Source organism: Micropterus salmoides, unplaced genomic scaffold (assembly GCF_014851395.1).
Source record: "Micropterus salmoides isolate LMB-PRFRI ecotype aquatic unplaced genomic scaffold, ASM1485139v1 Ms_hic_scaffold_9, whole genome shotgun sequence".
NCBI classification, from domain to species: Eukaryota; Metazoa; Chordata; class Actinopteri; order Centrarchiformes; family Centrarchidae; genus Micropterus; species Micropterus salmoides.
In genome coordinates, this window is record NW_024044681.1 from 32,285,530 (window position 1) to 32,303,827 (window position 18,298).

The window sequence follows — 18,298 nt, forward strand, 5'->3', positions numbered from 1 at the left end:
ACAGCCTTTATCCTCTGTAGCTGAACCAAGTGGCTGGATTTTAACCGGCCACCTGAGGCCAATCCCTCCCACCCCCTGATGGTACTTCACATTTTTTGTTCGTGTGTCGCTGTGTCCATGTACAGCTATGCCAATCTCGCTGTAAGCTGGGATGGATAAATAATGTTCTGCTAAATGTAAATATTTCAGTTCGACCAGACTGCGCATCTGACTTCAGTTTGGATGGAAAAAATACTGTTGTGTTGACTCTGGAGTGTGAGGATTTGTTTTGCCATTCTGAATCTCAGGCAACTGTATATCCCATTTCCCATGACTTCATGTTTGTATGGCCGGTCCAACCAGCCAGTGGACCCTCAGTCTCTCTGTTACCAAGGGACGGATTAGCATCTCAGCTATGAGCTAAGTCTGTTTTCTGCTCTGTGGTTGCTTGGGCTGAACTGGCAGGGAAAGACTTTGCTATGTGACTCTATTGTACATCCATTGACCCCCCAGCCAGTGGGTTAATGCTCATTAGACAAGCTGTAGGATGCAAGGGTTGCGCCTAAGATCGAGGCAAGGAAGGATGAGTGATGTTGCTTCTCAGGTAAATACTACTTTAAGGCCTGCAGTGTGAATCTTAACAGGATAGTGTCCCACCTTAAATCCGTGTGATCCCTTTTAAATACACACTCGGTGGCATCAACACCGGGAACTCTGCCAGCTCCAGCAGAGCTGATGTTGGGAGCCTGGGCGGGCAAGCTAAGAAAAAAATCCCTCCAAAGCTTGGTGAAGTTATAATAAAATTATAAACATGGTAGTCACGATTTATGTCTGCAGTGTTGGGTGGAAACTAGATGTTAGGTCTGTCAGGGTGGGCCATTTGGAGCTCAAAGCACAAATTAAAAGCTGAATGACCCAAAGTGCTTTTTATATTACCAGCTGACCTCCCTTCAGGCCAGTGGAGTGGGAGTTGATCCAACAGGAAGACAGCGCCTGTGGGCTGCGAGGAGGTGCATGCTGCTCATGAAGGAGCGTTTTGTTTTTCCTCCCCTCACGGTAGCAGCACCCTACTGGGGAATTCATTAGGGGCTGACATCATCTCACTCAGCACAGAGTGAAAGAAAGAATATCTTTCTGCCTCAGCCCTCCCTCCTTTCTCTTCTTCCCTCTTCTCTCTCTCTTCCTCTCTCTCTCTGCCTCCTTATCTAGCTCTGGTGCGCTGCTGTCTTTCCATTTGCGCGCCATTTACGCAAAAGGTAAAAGCGGTTATGTCCGCCTCTGCAATCGAGCTCCAGGGTTTTTCGGAAGCCCAAAAACACCAGTGTGTTTGTCTCCTGAGGGAGCACGACTAAGGTTGAATCCAAGTCCGCCTGGAAATCAGGAAGTGGGAGGACCCGGCCGTGAAGGCAGCAGCAGCACTCAGGCAGTCAGTCGCTGGATGAATGGGAGTTTGTCTGGTGCTTGGGAGCGGATGGGGAGAGGCTCTTGAGTGGCCACGACCAGGAACCGTCAGAGAGAACGCGGCAGACAGGCTTTACAGCTGAACACACAGCGACAGCGGGCTTATACCTTGTGAATTTTTGCTCACTGGTTGTGTGATTCGCCTCTGTCTCTGTCTCTACAGAGGAAACTGGCAGTGCGCGTTGTTGGATTGGTTTGCTCCGTCGGACGCAGCCCCTCTCTGCGCACCAACACACAAACCCTCCCGGATCCTGTTTGTTGCCTCTCGCGGATATTTCCGACTGGAGAATATACGTGAAAAAAAAATCATATTGTGTCACAAGCAAGGAAAGAAAGGTGGATCAAGGGATTTTTCTCTCGTCGCCTCCGTGCTGTTGCGGAAGCTCTCCGTGTGAGACACATGGTTCCCTTTGTCCAAAAGGCGCAGTAGCATTGTGAACGGCTTTGGATTTTTTTTTTCTTGGAAAGGCTTCTTCTCTCTCCGCATGGCTGTCCTCAATTTAAACGGAGTAGACTTCGCCGCCTCTTGTGTGGATTATATTATTTGAAAAGCAGAATGTGAAACGAGCCCATATTTACCAGACCGAGAAAGTAATATCCTGACTTATTTGCCTTCTTGCTAACCTTGCCACATCAAAGGTATGCGCGCTGGCTCTTAGCCGCTTATAATCCAAGATTTCATTGTGTGTGATAGTGTGCAAAATTGTCATGTGGAATTTTTATCATAGTAACTATTTTCATGCCACCCCTTATGCTGTCACTTATTCTGCAGCTTTCATTGTTTACATTCTGTCAGTGTTGCGTTAGTGAATGAATAATTGATTAATTACAAGGTTTTTATACCTAACAATAAAACATTAATTTTGTTGTCTGTTCGCACTATTGTGTTTCTGTTATTATAATACTTCGCTTCTCCTGCCGCCTTAAGAACAGACATATGTCGGGATAAAAAAAAACATGAGCTGCATACAGCAAAGCTGTCACTGGACACATATTTTGAATATCCCTGCCATTAAGGTTCTTCACCTTAACCCTGCTGCCAAAGTGTAATTCCATAGCACCATACTTTGTTGTTCAGAATTTAACACTAAGTACATTATAGCGAGGGAATCCACAAAGCCAGGTAGGCTAATAGAAATTCATTTTATTTAGAGAAACCTGTCTGTCAGTCTTCCCATGTGCTGCGTAACGGGTGTTGTCCTGTGTCTTCTGTCATTGCACGCTGTAGTTACTTTGCACTTTAATAATCCTCAGCCTAAATGTCGTGGTAGAAATATAATTAATCTGTGACTTACAGAAATGCCTTTTTAATATATTATTCAGGTTTAAATCCCATCACTGCACATTTTATTCTAATACAACGATGGTGTTGGTGCTGTGCTGGGGAGGCTGGGAGAAGGGACGGAGCTGTGTTGTTACGGAGCAACAGTGCCATCAAGTGGCCTGAATATAAAGAGCCACTAGTTTGGTTTCTGTCTGTTACCCCAATATTGGTTTTGATCATGATGTTCAGGTTACCCAAATAATTATGAACATCATGTGGACATGACAGGATACAGACACTGACTATGTCTTGGTTTAAATGGGATTTAGTTTGACCTTGGAATTTGTTAAAATTGAGAGTACAAATTGTCAGAATTAAATCACATCATAAACCTTACCAGGGTGATGATGACAGTTTGGTGATTTCGGTGTAATAAATATTTACAATAACCTAATAATATCCTCCCAGTCAGCAGTGAGTGCTCCAGAAATGCTATGCAGGAGTGGCTTAGGACATTTTGGTGGGAAATTATATTACATTAAAGTTTTGTGCTTTACTGTTTCTGATATTATGCTCATTCCATTCTCCTCTTTTCCAGGTCTCTGATGCCAGCTCAGAGAAATTTTTCAGCACAGCTGCAGTTAAAGGTACAGCCTATATTCTTCCTACCATGCTGTAATGTTTTTAGTATGATGTTGCAGGTGTATTGCCTTGTCCCTGGTGTTATTACCATGTTGAAATTGGTATGCATTGTCCCAGTGCAGAGATTATTTATGTATGGTTGTTTAAAATAATGCAACAGCAATAACATACCCATAAAGCTGATCTAATTTACCCATGGTGCACAGGTACAGCGCAGTGTTTTCTCGACACCTAGACATGAGATGAAAATATCTCCCTCTGCCAGTGTTTCATCAGATGGAATTATTCAAATGTGAAAATTTTAAAAGTTCATGTAGGCCTGTGTCTTTCCATATAATGTGCCACATGTGCTGAGATGCACCAGGACTTGTACTGTAGCCAGAGGAGGAGGATGTCCTATGCTGCAGAGAATGAAGTAAGGGCAGGAGAGGCATCTGTTTATGGCTTCAGTGTGCCAACACCACATGTGACCTCATTATCAAGTCACTAATTTGCTGTTAAAAACAGCCCCATTTTCTCCGTCTCAGGGATAATGGAGGTGCTCTGCGTGAATGGACATTCCTCTGTAATGGGGGGGAGTTGCCATGCAGGGCAGGAGGGAGGCTCAGAGACTAGGGTTATGACCCCTTCAGGGCTGTGGCAGAAACGGGGCCGATTGCTGATGATAGGTACCCCCCCCCCCTTATTTCCCACATTCTGGCCTTTGATTCCCTCCAGGGTTTGATTTGTGGCGTCCATTGGGGGGGCTCGATGGGCATGCTTGACAGGGAGATTTCCTTTTGAACGTGCTTCTCTGTGGACTGAGTTGGTTCCCTTGAAAGGATTAAGGCCCCCTTTGTGCAGCCTAAATCAACAGAGACCCCCCCCCCCCTTCCCCCTTCTCCCTTCTCATCCCCTATGAGAGGCTCTGACTGGGGAAACAGTACACAAAATACGCTTTGTCTCTGCTGCATGATAGTTCACTCTCTTGGCCCCTATTCCCATTTAAATATCCCTTCTTGTCTTCCCTTTTACCATCTTTGTCCCCTCCTCCTCTCCTGCCATATGCTGATGGCTGCCGCTATTGCAAAAGGCAAGTAAAAGAATCCAGCTGCAGGGAGAGCCAGGACTGCTGGTATTTTTATGGAGGGTGGTGTTGAGATTAAAAGAGTCAGATGGGTTTTGTTGGACTGGATTACCAGTTTTCAAATGCATCCAAAACCTCTGTACAAGCAACAGGTCCAACAAAAATGGCGACTGAGGCTTGTCTGTGGAACAATTGTCAATATTTGCAGAAAGGCAGGTGCAGAAAGACTCCATTTGTTTGACGTGCGTGCGCTTTCTTGTTGGTATACATAAAATGCTGATTTGGCTGCAGGGTTCAGCATATGGATGGGAAAACCATGACAGTCCATTGTACCAAAAACAGCTCCCTAACAAAGCAACGGCTAGTTTATTATAATTCAGCAATGAAGCAGTAGTTACAGCTACTATCCACAGAAGTGAACCTATAACCTTGATGCTGCAGAGCAACTTGGACATATGAGTCATTATTAGTGTTGACATCAGTGGCGTAAGAATACAGCTTTACTCACAATTCAGAAAAATGTCAGTTAAAGATAAAAAATATGCCAAATATCAAATGCTGGAGAGAAAGAAGGTCTTTGGTGAATATATATCTTCACTGACACACAGTTTAAGAAAAAACATACCTAATAGCTTGACATTTCTATGCCAGAATGTGTATTATTCTTGGTAAATGGGCCAAAAGCTTATTTCAGACTCACTGCCATTATTATTAATACTATACTACACTTAAATATACCTTAAACCAACAAAGCATTGAGAAGGCCATTGTAATTCAGCTGCTGATGTACAGCTTTGGTAATGACTGGCTGTTGGCTTTTTTTTCTCCGCAGCAAGACTAGAAATCAGCCCAGGGCAACCTTGGCTCTCTTTGAAGACTTAGTGCTGGTCCCTCATCGTTTAATCTCACAGCCTTCTCACCTACTCAATAATTACAGTGTATTTTTCATGTTTCCTTAAAAACCAGAGGTTTTTTTTTCTCTTTCTGCTCGAGGCCTACACTGCATTTTTAAAAGAAAATCCAGCTGATGAGAATGCGGCTTTTGTGTTTTCAGACGTTGATTTGTTTTCTTCCCCTCTTGTGTCAGATTCACCTCAGGGCCGTCGGTGTCAACGGTGCATAGTTGTCTAATGTGGAGCTTAAAGCCATCTTCACTGTCTGCTTGCCTCACTGTTTTTCTCCCTCCTTCCTGCTCACTCTGGGTTCTGTTTGCCCAGGAATGGATTTCATTAACTAAGAGTCATTAAATGGTAGCTCTAATTACTGTGGTTGTTAACGTGCCTGCAGGTGTCAGCTAGCTAACCCGATTCATTGGCTCTGCGTGAGAGTAAGCGCCAGTCAAAAAGATGTGGCGTCGTCTATTGGCCACCAGTGAAATAAACTACTTTTCTAAAGTCTAAGCTGTTTCCAAGGTGCCATGGGTGGAAATCGGTAACCAAGCCTTATTAGGATGTGACTGCTGTCCAGGGAGTGGATTGAAGTGCTGGGTTGCACAGATACTGATGATGACAAAGCATCACAGTGTGTCACCACAAAGGCCTGCAGACAGATCTATCAAATGATTAAAGCTGTGTCCCAGGGCAGCAATATCTTGTCACTCGGTTACATTCCCATCCTTTATGATATTGTCAATCCACAACCCATTCCAGAGACTCAGCTGGGTCACTGGAGAGCAGAGACTAAGCTCACTGTGCATTGTTTGTTGAGCGTAGCCCCAGCAGCGAGATTAAGATAATGCTGGATGACATTTAAAAAGCTCTGCAGTGCCATTTATCAAGAGTAAGCTTTAGTAGGCTTTTTTCTCATCAGTGAACGGTTGAGTTTGGTGTGTGCCTGTATCGATGGCGTCTACTTAGAACAGAAAAGATGTTATGGAATAAAACGTAAAAATTAGACAAAAGCTGAAAGAATAAGTAATGCTACGATGAGGGATATTACAACGGTATGGCATTTTTAATTGCCCTTTACCTGCGCACACATGCTCAAAGTCACATTTGAACCGTAGTCACAATTAGAGACGGCATGTGAATTTTCAGTTTAAGGTTGTTGCGAACGAGCACTTGAGGTTTTTATCCTAAGAGTTAATTTGGTAGACATATTGGAGACGCTAGTCCCCCGTGAGACATCCCCTGCAGCTGTGTCTACGATGTGAGATCGAGTTCAGTGTGGGGGTGAAATAAAGTGCACCCCCTCCCCCCCTCCCCCCAGCACAACACTGATTTCACCATGCTTTACTGGAGTTAATGTGAAAATGAAGCGGTGCTACAGTGAGACCCGGGGCTGACGCCAGCGTGAAGAGCGCCGCTGGTGAAGTGTGTCGGGCTTGAGTGCGTCTGTCACCGGGGGAGAGAATAATGTGCGATGTGGAAGGTGTAATTTGCAGCGCTGATGGCATTGTTTAAAAAAATTGTGGAAAGAGAAAAGCGGAGGTGAACTTTTGTGGCAGATATCAGAGCTGAAGAGCTCCCTGGATTGTCATAGAGAGCTCTGCTGGCAGCAAAATTGCCTGTGAGCGTATTATTGCTGTGTGGGAGGGAGCTGAGGGCTTGTTTTTCTCTCTCTCTGCCTCATTCTCTCTCGTTTTCCTGAGAGGTGGACTGGTGATAGAGCTGTGTGTACTTCCAGGCTGTGGGCCGCCACCTGCTGTAATCTCAAGTGATATAGAGAGCAACAATCACGCCACAAATCACCCAGGCAGCTCCCTAACTCATTCAGTGGACTGGAAAGAGAAGGTTGGCCTTTCACAGCACCAGTGTTGGTTTACTGCCCCAGGCTCCCTGCAATGCCCCCGTGCTGACCTCTGCCGTCTGTGTGGGTTTGTGTGTCAAGAAATCCGGGCTGCCTGTGGAACTTGACCTGATGCACAATGGAAAGATGACCTGACTACCATTGGCCTTCCGTGCGCTCTGAACGGCTGCAGTCAAGGACGGTCTCCTTTTTTCCCTGCCAGGGGCTGAGAGGTCACAGAGAGGTCGCTGGCCCCTCCCTCCAGAGACATAAGTGCTGAAATAATTCACTGTTGTTGTTTTGGCTCAAACAGAAGCTTAAATCAAATCAAATCATGCTCTTTTGATATTCGGTAACTGTGTTTTGAGTAATAAGACGGGGATCTGAAGGATTCGAGTCTGGATGATATATCACTGAAGCAGATCCCAGGCATCCCCCCAGTAGTGCTTTGCTTTTGTTGGTTACCCATCCCCTGCTAGGAGCATTTAATGTATCTCTAAGGGGCAAAGGAAGCTCAATATCCTGTGCTGCACCCCCCCACCACCCCCCTCCTCTCCATGGCTACAACTACAGAGAGGCTGTATTTCATGGCCATGAAAGGGACCTTTCCAGCCATGCCTCATCTACTGACAGAGCCAAACAAAGGTTAACAAATCAAGGGTAGTACTGGCTGATTTACTGCCCTGCTGTTCGCATTTACTGTGTCTGTCTGTAGGCAGAGAAATATGGCAACATTTACAACTGTACATAGGGTATTCCAAAATCACGTTAAAATGTTTGTATTTATCACAGCTCATTAGTCCTGGTCTGAGCTGCAAGGTACTGCTCTACCAGACCTATTATTTTTGTTTTAAATGGGTCTTGCTCATGAGTAAAATTTGCATCTTTTAATGCAAAAAAAATATATATTATATTACACTTTCTGTCAATATTGAGAGGACAGCTGTCAAATGTGTAAAATGTTGTTTGGTTTGCTGAATGCAGTGAATTATCTTAGAGAGACTAACATAAAGCGTCCAAAATCTCCACAAAGACTGAAACAAATAGACACTAAGTGATTCTGTGACTTGAATAGATTTGTCAGTCAGACCATTATGTATCGTGATTAATTGCCCCTCCTCATCGGTCACCTGTTACATATGCAATCAGGAGATTTTGGCATATAACTCAGTCAGGTAAATACTGAATGTGAGACCCCGAGTCTAGTTGGTGCCCACTTGGTGGAAGTTTGTTTACTGAGGATCAGTTTTAAGGAGATGTTGTGAACGGGTCTGTTGGTGCACACACATACAGCAGTGTGGGCCAGTCTCCTTCCATCCCATCCAGCAACACAAAGAGGTCATTCAGAGTTTGTTCCCCAAGTCCTGAGGTTAGAGACTAAGTAAATCCATCCATCTTAATGCACTTATTTCAGCACCAGGAGAGCTGGAGGGAGACTGTGTAAACACTCCTATATCCGACATGCCACGCTAAACCCAAAGAGCCTGGAACCCATCAGGCCAAAATTAAAGGTCTACATCTCAAACACAAACATTTAAATGGGCTGCACTCCAGAGATCAAAGTGAAAGGCCTTAATTTTCCTGCTGCCCCCCCCCATGTCTGCCACACTGAGATATGTGGCGGTTCAGCAGCCAGTCAGCAACTCCATACTGTACATGTCTGTTTCTCCCAGGTCTGTGAGGTAATGCACTGTGGCATATTTTTTGTTGGTCTAGGTAAAGTAGAAGGATTTATGAAAGCGTGCTCAGTTTATTCAGAAATCTGGTTTGGTTACAAAGAAAATGTTGAGGTTTATAATGAGAGACACAAGGTTTCTTTGTCTTTGCTGATTACAGTTTAGCTGGACGTGTTGTGGGGAACGCTTGATAAATACACAACCCGAGCATCTTCCTTTTTTAGGTGTTTTTATTGTCACTGTAATGCTACAGCACAGACTAGTAGATGTAGATGGACAAGTGGAGGTGTTGAACACCACTCTCCTTCCCAGGAGAATTCAATCCCCCATCACCATCACCAGCATCCACTGATCCTATGTGACATCAGCCACTCTCTTGCCAACTGTGCGGCATTAACAGGGTCAAAGCACCACACACACACACACACACACACATACACACACCACTTATCAAGACCCAGCCATTCCCAGCACACTGTTGGTGTGTTCAGGCCAATTATGCCTGTGTCAGTCTTTGGTCCCTGCAGCAGAGGTGACATTGCCAAAGAGGGAGAGAGAGCAGACCGCCTTAATGAGGCCTCATGGTGGCTTAGAGGTGTGTGTGCATACGAGTGTGTGAGCGCATGTGTGCATGCATAACAGCAGGAGTGCTAGTCTGGAACGAGCCACCCTTCTATCTTGATCTACCATGTGTGTCTGGCAGTTTTTTTCCCATCTCAAGGTCTTCGCCCTCCAGGCATTTCTATCTCGCCGCCTCTCCCAATCTCAGTGTTTTTAGGTAATGTCATGATGTCATTCTTGCAAACAGATTTTGGTTCTGGTGAATAACTTGAGGGCTGTGTCCCAGAAATGCAGCATAGCAGCTTTGCAGACACATGTACTAAAAAGGAGATGGGAATAATGCAGCGGATAACATGTAACTGTTCACTGTGAAAGGATTCACCCCAGCAGTGTTGGTGTTGCTTTGAGCAGCATGAAGTAGGATTTGGTCTGTCTTTGAAAAACAAATACCTCTGATGAACATGGTGAATGACAAACCAAAGTTTACCGAACCACCCATTTTGAATTATATGGTCATGGAGAGCTTATCTGATTTTAAAAATATGCCACAAGGCCACCCATACTAAAAATGTTAATTAAAGCATTTGTTGGATACTGTAGGGTGTTGCCCTCATGTTTAAGCTTTTTTCCCCTCACATCAAATAAATGACCACAGGTGTAATCTCTGTAATCCTCAAATGTAACTGTAGGAATCCTGTGTATAGAAGTCAGACTTTGTTGTTCAACACTGTCTACTGCCGTCTTACAGCTGTGGTGGATCTTTTTTAAATAGGAAGAGGTCGAGTGAAGGATTCTTTCTGTTTCCTTATCCACTACTCCTGTACCAGAGGAGGGTCATGACTGTGGAAACACAGCCTTTAGGAGACACAGAAACCAAGCATGAGCACTCTGATCAGTATTGATGAAAGCTAGACTTTAATTGCTCCCACAAGAAAAGAGGTTATTTTTTTCCCCTTCTCACCCACTCTGATTCTCATAAATATGCAGGTCAGAAATAAAGCCCTGATGAGCCCCAGGGCTGATTAGAGAGGACTACGGATCAGGATCCTGGTTTGTTAGCAGCAATCCAGATCCCTTGCATGTGTTTCTGCTCTGCACACACATTGCCTGGCTTTCATTTGTCTTAACCCACCTTTCATTATATTTTCACAGGCTACTGACTGTATAGGGTCAGGGACTAGGAGTTGTGAAGGGGCTGTCAGACCTTCAGTGCAACATCGCCCCCTGGTGTTGGGTGTGATCTCAAGATAGATTGTGACTCCTGAGCAAAGTGGGTGGAGAGGACATGGTTAACTTGTGGTGGGTGCTGTGCACATACTTGTAAGCTGGAAAGGAAATTTGAAAGCATGTGCATTTGATATAAACAAAGTGTAACAAACTGCACAATGTTCCATTTTATCACCATTCTTTGGTTCATCATCTCTGGCTTTTGGCCACTGTTCTTAGAAGCCTGCCCAAACCCATCAACATCCATTGGACTGTCACCATCTGTTTCAGATTAAGCTGCTCCTGGAGGGGGCTATGTGATTTTGGCGTTCCAGCATCCCCTCTTTATTCCACGTGTCAGGTTTTACTGTAAACACTGTCGTACAAAAACCAAAATCCCAGAAGGGATTGCTTTTTCAGGCCTTTCAAGCCAAGAGCAAACGGGGCGTTGCGCCGGTATGGCCTGCACGTCTGGTTTAGCTCTTAGCGTGCTGAGACGGGGGCTCCGCTGGGCCATTTAGAGGCAAAGCTTGGAAGCTGTTTGGAAGCTTTTTCCCTAACCCTGCGCTCAGTCAATGTGCAGTGTGGTGTTGTGATGTATGAATCCCCTGGCCATGCTTGACACTAGCGAGCCTGTCTGAGCCCATGTCTTTTGCCGAATAGGAGTCCATGGACAGAGGCTGCATTGTTCCCCTAAAGTAACCCAAGCTCAGGGCTGCCGCTGCCCAAAGGGGGATATCAAGTTTTTCTCTCCCCACCAACACCACAATCCTAGCTTAAGCTGTGAGGCTTGACGAGGGAGCAGAGAGGCAGCTGACTGTTTGGACAACGGTACAGTTCAAATAAACAGCTCAAATCCCAACCAGCCTCCCCTACACTAACCCTCGCCAAATATTGAAGTCCCACATCCATAGCTCATCACCATGCAGCTTGCCAACAGCTCTCAGCTAATTTGTGGTGCTATTTTGAAAAGCTTGTTGATGTGGCCGCACTGAGGTTTCCTGAGAAAGAGGGCCGCGAACAGAGAGAAGAGGGTGAGAAACTAGGCCTGGTCACATCTCTCTGCTGCCTCTTTTTGTGAGTGATGGATAGGTTTACCACCACAACAGCCGACCACACAGCATTTTTAGGCTATAGGGGAGGAGGGATGAAAGTACAAGTGGAGAGGAGAGGAGAGACAGCCATTAACAGCTTTGTTTTTGCCCCGGGTGTCCCGCTAATCCAACTGCAGTGAAACCTGAGCAAGTGGGTAATGAGACGGCACTTGACACGCTCACACACACATGCACATAGACACATCAGCTGCTTCTGTAATGCCGGTGAAGATTTAAGAAGAGAAAAGGCTGCATGCAAATTGATACCTCGCCAGATTTTCAGATATTTGATCCATGCATTCAAGCTATTAACCGTCTGGAATGAGTTTTTCTTGTATGGTTTTAACGCTCGGTGTAGGCTGCATCGAATCTGATCCTTGCAAGTATGTATGTGTGTAAAACCAGTTGGCCCCATTTGAAAGAAAGTGAAAGAAGCCCAGACTGATGACTCTCTGGGGACAGATTTCTCTTTCCAGCCCTCTATGCCTCTCTCCCCAGTGAAATCATGGTGGTGTCAGTGTGTCAGCTCGAGCTGTCACTCTCCCTACTGCTGCAAGCCATTTACTCTCATACACTGCCTCTTGGCTGAAGAGAGAAAGAGAGGTGGGGGGGGGGAGAAGGAGCAAGAAAAAGGGCTTTTTCTAAACTTGACACAGCGGATGAGGAGAGCATCAACGCCCCTTGATGCAATTGAAGAGTCTCAAAAGAATGAAGGAGAGAGTCAAGGCTGTCTGTCACCTCAGAGGAGCCAGCTGTACAATTAAGAGACGCTCCCCACTGGCTGGTTTGGTACAATCCGCTGGGCTTAGCTGACAGGCTTACAGGGCTTCATGGAGGACAGGCCAACGCTGAACAGATCCAGGCAGCAGACATAGACCAGCAGCACATGCACTTCAACCAGGGTGGCATTGGACCTGTTGACTGGTAGAGTGTGTGTGTGTGTGTGTGTGTGTGTGAGCATGTGTGTGTGCGAGAAAAAGAGTGAGAAAGTAGAAGGTGTTTATGAGCGGGTGTGGTTCTTTTACGAGCATGTGACTGTAACTGAGATTTAAGCATGTCTGTGTTTGAAGTTTTGTTGGCTCAACATGCGATTGTCTATTGTTCCTCTAAGCGGCCACGGTGACTGACAAGAAACACATGTTGCAGTGCCAGTCGGTGTGTTGTGAAATGCTTGCGACGTGCTGACATGTAGCCTGCATTTTCACTATTCTGAGATTCTAGTTGTTATTTTCATACTTTTATTTTATTATATTTGTTTTTGCTCTGGGTTAGTGATTTGACGCATTTGTTTACTACATTCTTTACTTATTTTGTCATTCATTGCCCGAGATGGGTGTATGTATGTATGTGTATGTTAAGGGCCAGGAGCACATTAGTCGATGTCAGATCATAACAGCACGTCTTAGAATTCCCATAACAAAAACACATTCAACCAGTCACCTAGTTTTGCTTGACGTACCCTGTTTTACATATAGTGTCAGTAACAAGCCAAGAAATACACTGCTCAAAAAAATAAAGGGAAGACTTAAACACCACAATGTAACACCAAGTTAATCACACTCCTGTGAAATCAAACTGTCCACTTAGGAAGCAACACTGATTGACAATCAATTTCACATGCTGTTGTGCAAATGGAATAGACAACAGGTGGAAATTATAGGCAATTAGCAAGACACCCCCAATAAAGGAGTGGTTCTGCAGGCCACAGACCACTTCTCAGTTCCTGTGCTTCCTGGCTGATGTTTTGGTCACTTTTGAATGCTGGCGGTGCTTTCACTCTAGTGGTAGCATGAGACGGAGTCTACAACCCACACAAGTGGTTCAGGTAGTGCAGCTCATCCAGGATGGCACATCAATGCGAGCTACGGCAAGAAGGTTTGCTGTGTCTGTCAGCGTAGTGTCCAGAGCACGGAGGCGCTACCAGGAGACAGGCCAGTACATCAGGAGACGTGGAGGAGGCCGTAGGAGTATTTAATGAGATTATTTCATTTTTTTTGAGCAGTGTGTATCGGTGCTTGCACAAAGGCAGTAAAGAGGGAGGCTGCAAGCTAGCAAACATGGAGATAAACAAAATGGGCTTCCATGATTTACAATGCATTTTGATCAAAAAATCTTTTTAATTATTTGGATGAGAACAAACACAAAGGGTGCACATGCATGTCATACCATGCAAGTAGCCATGCTCCAAATGACACTGGTGTCATTTTGTGCCATTTTTGCACTAGTCTAGTCTGTGTAAGTGGCACAGGGTGACAGAGGTTTCATGGCTGGCTGAGGAAGTGAGATGCTGGCTAGGAGGGACTGCGGGCCTCTCAGCAGCCCCTACGGGGAACAACATGCACACGAAGAATGGCCGGCTACCATGTCTCACTTCACACTAGTAGAGATATCAGGCATCATGAGAAGTCCGTCAACTTGCTTACATACATGTGACATGTTTGAGGTCAAATGGTCTGGCTCACTCCACAGCTGCCTTGTCTCTCGGTGTAGTTTTACACCGCTGTGACAGTGTGCGCTGACCAATTGCTGTGGACTGGATGGATCCTCATTACACGCTGCTGTTATTTCAAAGCCTCAGTGAGCCCGGGTCTGACAGCCAAACCTGCTGAGGATCTGTCAGCCGCGGGCAACAAGTGTCCCCCCGGGGGCTGCCTTGCACAGGCCCCTGGCAGGAGAACTCTGTCCCCTTAGCCGGCTTTCCACCAACCCCTTGTGGTGGTCACCTGTGCCAGCACACCCATCATCATGTCCCTGACCCAGCTCTTCTCTCATTACGTTCCCTCCACCTGACCTTACACCCTCAGGGATATATAAAGATTTGTTCTCTAAAGGGGATCTGGAAATGGGACACCCTGCTGCCACCAATACATCCTCATGTGCACATAAAGTTGGCGATGGTGTTTTCAGGGGACGGTGTCAAAGCATTTAGGCCTTAGCAGTTGTCTAAAGCAACAGATTTTCCACATGCCGGTGGGGTGAAGAAGTGAGCAGTGAGAGTGAGACACAGAACTAGTTAAGGGCCATTACAGGAGCAGCTGTAATCAGAGCTGCTGTGGGTGGCGGAGTATTGTCGCTGAAGCTCTCTGTTGTAAATTGCTTCATTATGAGTCGAGAGAGAGGAGACAGTCTACATTGGTCCTACCAGACAGAGTCTGAATGCAGCATGGATGGATACTAGCGAAGGTAGGAGACAGGGCGGAGTGAGTTTCTTACCCTTTCTGCTCTTTTATGTCACTCTTGTACTTCCCTCCTCCTCCTCCTCCGTTACTCTCTTGCACTCTGTCATACTGTAAACATGTGTAAGTGCTTGTTGGTCTGGCAGCCACTCTTCTATGGCCTTGCATCTGTCAGAAGAGCTCAGAACATTCAGTGGCTTACTTAGCCCAATTATCCCAGATTGCTACCATTTCACAGAGGATCACAGTCACAGTCTATCTTAGAAGAGGAGTCAGAGGTTTATGTCTCGGTTAACCGCACACGGCGTGCACCATGACATCACTGCATATACACAGTCAGTTTATATTTACATATGCACTTGCTTTGACTTCACTACTTGTAATGCAAAATTCATAAACCAAATGAGACAGGCGTGAAATATAGATGTTAAAAGTGGCGGCTTAACAACTTTCCCCCGCCTCTGACTGCTTTTGGCCTTTTGCTCAATCACCACTTGTTAAAGCAGCGGTTTGTGTTACTGTGAGGGGAGATCAGCATGCTGCAGTATTCTCACTGAAAGACTACACATGTCACGCTCTCGCAGCCAAAATAGTTGGCCCACCCCACCTTTATTTCTGGTTAGCTTCCCGCTCCCCTTCCCCAGTTACCCCTGGGAGTCTAGCACTAATAAAACAGCTCCAGTCCAAGACCCTCCCCATGATGGGATGTCCAGGCTGTGTAACCCAACACCCGTCTTGGCTCTAGCTTTAGAGAGCTGCTGACATGACGGAGAGTCTGGGAGGGCCAGCAGGGGAGCGTCCATCATTGTCGAGCCCCAGCGTCCTGAGCTTCCATCTGGGGCATGTCCAACACGCATGCTTTTGAGCTGTGAACTCATTGCTGTGAGGTGCTGCGACACTCTGGAGACACGAGAGGGTATCATAAAGTGTGGTGTTACTGCTCTTAGAGCAGTTAATGCTGTTAAAGTCTTCAGAGCTGAAGAAGGGAGGGATAAGGAGCCAATAGACTGGAGATTCTCTGGAGACTTTGGCTATGAGATCAGGGAGAAGCTTCCCTAGGTAAGGTTTCAGTTTCTCCTTGAACTATCACAGGACCAAAGTGCCATTCTTAGCTCTTCTGCTCAACAGCATTACATTTGTAAATATTTGGTTAGCCTTTAGCTTTTAGCATGGCAGTCAAAACAGGAATTGACCACCTGCTCAGCAAAACTCATAACTGACATCACTGTAAAGGTGTATTGTGGGGCGAGGTGTCTACAGATAAGCAAATTAATCCCCTGGTTAATATGCAGACTTTGGTGACTTATGGGGCACCAGAGAGGGGTATTAGACCATCAGGGATCTCAAAACACCTTCCAATCAAACAGGCGTTGGAGTTGAGCTCAGATGTCATCCACTAATGGGAACTCCAGATTATTCCAATGAGCTCCCAGAGAAGGAGGAGAAACACCGGAGAAAGACAGACTCTCCTGAGTGCGCAAACATTGTTTGTTTCACACAGGTAGAATTCATTGAAGAGATTTTGTGCTGGACTGCATTACAATGTGTGCCTACAAAATGGACAAGTGTCTGTAAAGACACAAACACATTGAGAGAAAAAGAAAAGACAGCGTGTCATGTGTTGATGGCTCTCTGAGACTGAGGCTTTTATGAGCAAGTGAGGACACTGGTGAGAGCAAGCTCTGACAGAAACAGCCTGCTGTTCATTGTTCTTCCTCTGTGTGGGAGGGAGATCTGTTAAAGATGTTTGCCATTAATGCGACTGCAGGCTTCATTAAGAACAAATAAACAGAGCCTGGTACCTCACCAATGAGCTCCTTGGGGAACATATGCTGTTTAAACCACTCTGAGGTTAGACCACTGTCAACACTTGCTGCTCAACTACAACTCTAATTTTGTTGTCAAACTAAATATGGAGATAGAAGAGGAGCGAATTTGTGGTGTTTTTCTTTTTTTTTCTTTACTCTGGGAGTAAATGGTTTCCAGACTGAGGCCTGAGGCAAAATTGTCTTTTGAAACATTGTGCATAACTGAGGACTGTGAATATTTTTGAAGGAGGTTTTACTTAGCCAGTTTCTAAAAGCCCAGCACAGAGGGACATCCTGATTGTAATTAATGTTTACTGAGACATACCATTGCAAGATGGAATTTACAGTGATGGCCACAAATCCTTGTTCGGCACAGTGTGCACTTTAATTGATTCAACTTGAGCGAACAGCCGGCCTTCCTCCGTTTATTCAGAGGAGAAGCAGGATGATTATGTGTGCAGAGGAAAGAAGACAAAGTCAAGGGCAGAAAAATGTAGCCACAACAACGCCACCATTGTTTTACCTGCTGCAAAACCAGTTTCACCAGTTTAAAACATGCAGTTTTTAAAATAATCTCTTTTTGTTTGTTAAGATTTTCCAGCATCGTGTTACAGTTTTCAGCAAATGCATTGTCTCGGCTGGTAAAGCTGTTGCCTCTGGAAGAGCGATGTGACTTGGGGGAGGTACGGGCATGATTCTGGTTACTGCTGCACAGCAGGGAGCTGCATTGAGAAAGCAGACAGTGATAGAGAAAAAAAAGCTGCATGGGTGACAGCGAATGAGTGGAACTTCTAAGGTCTTTGCCAGCTGTGACAGACAGCTCTGGGTTTTGGAGTTGTCAGCACAGATACAGTGCTAAGTGCCTAAAGGCTACCTTTCCCATCCCCATTAACACCAAGCTCAGTGCTGCCAAGGTACAGCTTTTGGGCTGCCAGTCAAAATAGTAAATTACGTCATAGTAAAATCCACAATCCATACTTTAAGATATTATTGTGTCATTAGAGTATTTATCACAGAGTATTTCTGTGTTGTTTATTTTTCTCTCAGTCAACTGACTTTTAATCTAGCGCCACCAGCAGGCCAAAGTTTTCACCTTTCCTGTGAAATATCTTAACATTTATTCTAAAAGATGGGTTGCCATGGAACTTCCTAGATGATGTATCCTAATGAATTTGGTGATCCTCTTACTTTTCCTCTACCAACACCATGAGGTTGGTATTTCAGGTTTTGAGAGAAATGTCTTGCCTTAATATTAGACGGACTGTCATGACATTTGGCCATATTTTCATATTCCTCACAGCATGAATTGTAATCATTTTGGTGATCCCTTTCATCTAGTGTCAACATCAGTTGTATTTTGTGTTAAGTGCTAATTAATAAATGTTAGCATACGAACATGCTAAAATAAGATGGTGAACATGGTAAACATCAGCATGTTACTATGCTGACATTAGCATTAGCATTTTAGAACAAAGCACTACTGTGCATAACAGCCTAACAAGCTACTGGCATGGCTGAAGACTCTAGTATTGTTGCTAAACGAACAAACCCAAGTTCTGGAAAATTCAACAAGAGCATTTTGGTTGGCCATGTGGCTGTCTCCCTCCCCACCAGAGGATACAGCATGACACTGGTACA

General features: G+C 45.2%; 1 protein-coding gene across 12 annotated transcripts in view; it reads left to right on the forward strand.

The window, feature by feature from the left end:
• Positions 1 to 18,298, forward strand: part of auts2a (activator of transcription and developmental regulator AUTS2 a) — a 310,541-nt gene that overhangs the window by 275,106 nt on the left and 17,137 nt on the right. For all 12 annotated transcript variants that reach the window (XM_038708769.1, XM_038708770.1, XM_038708768.1 and 9 more), the window contains one exon: positions 3,303 to 3,351. In XM_038708769.1, the coding sequence (XP_038564697.1) occupies positions 3,303 to 3,351 (49 nt within the window). The remainder of the gene's footprint in view (positions 1 to 3,302; positions 3,352 to 18,298) is intronic.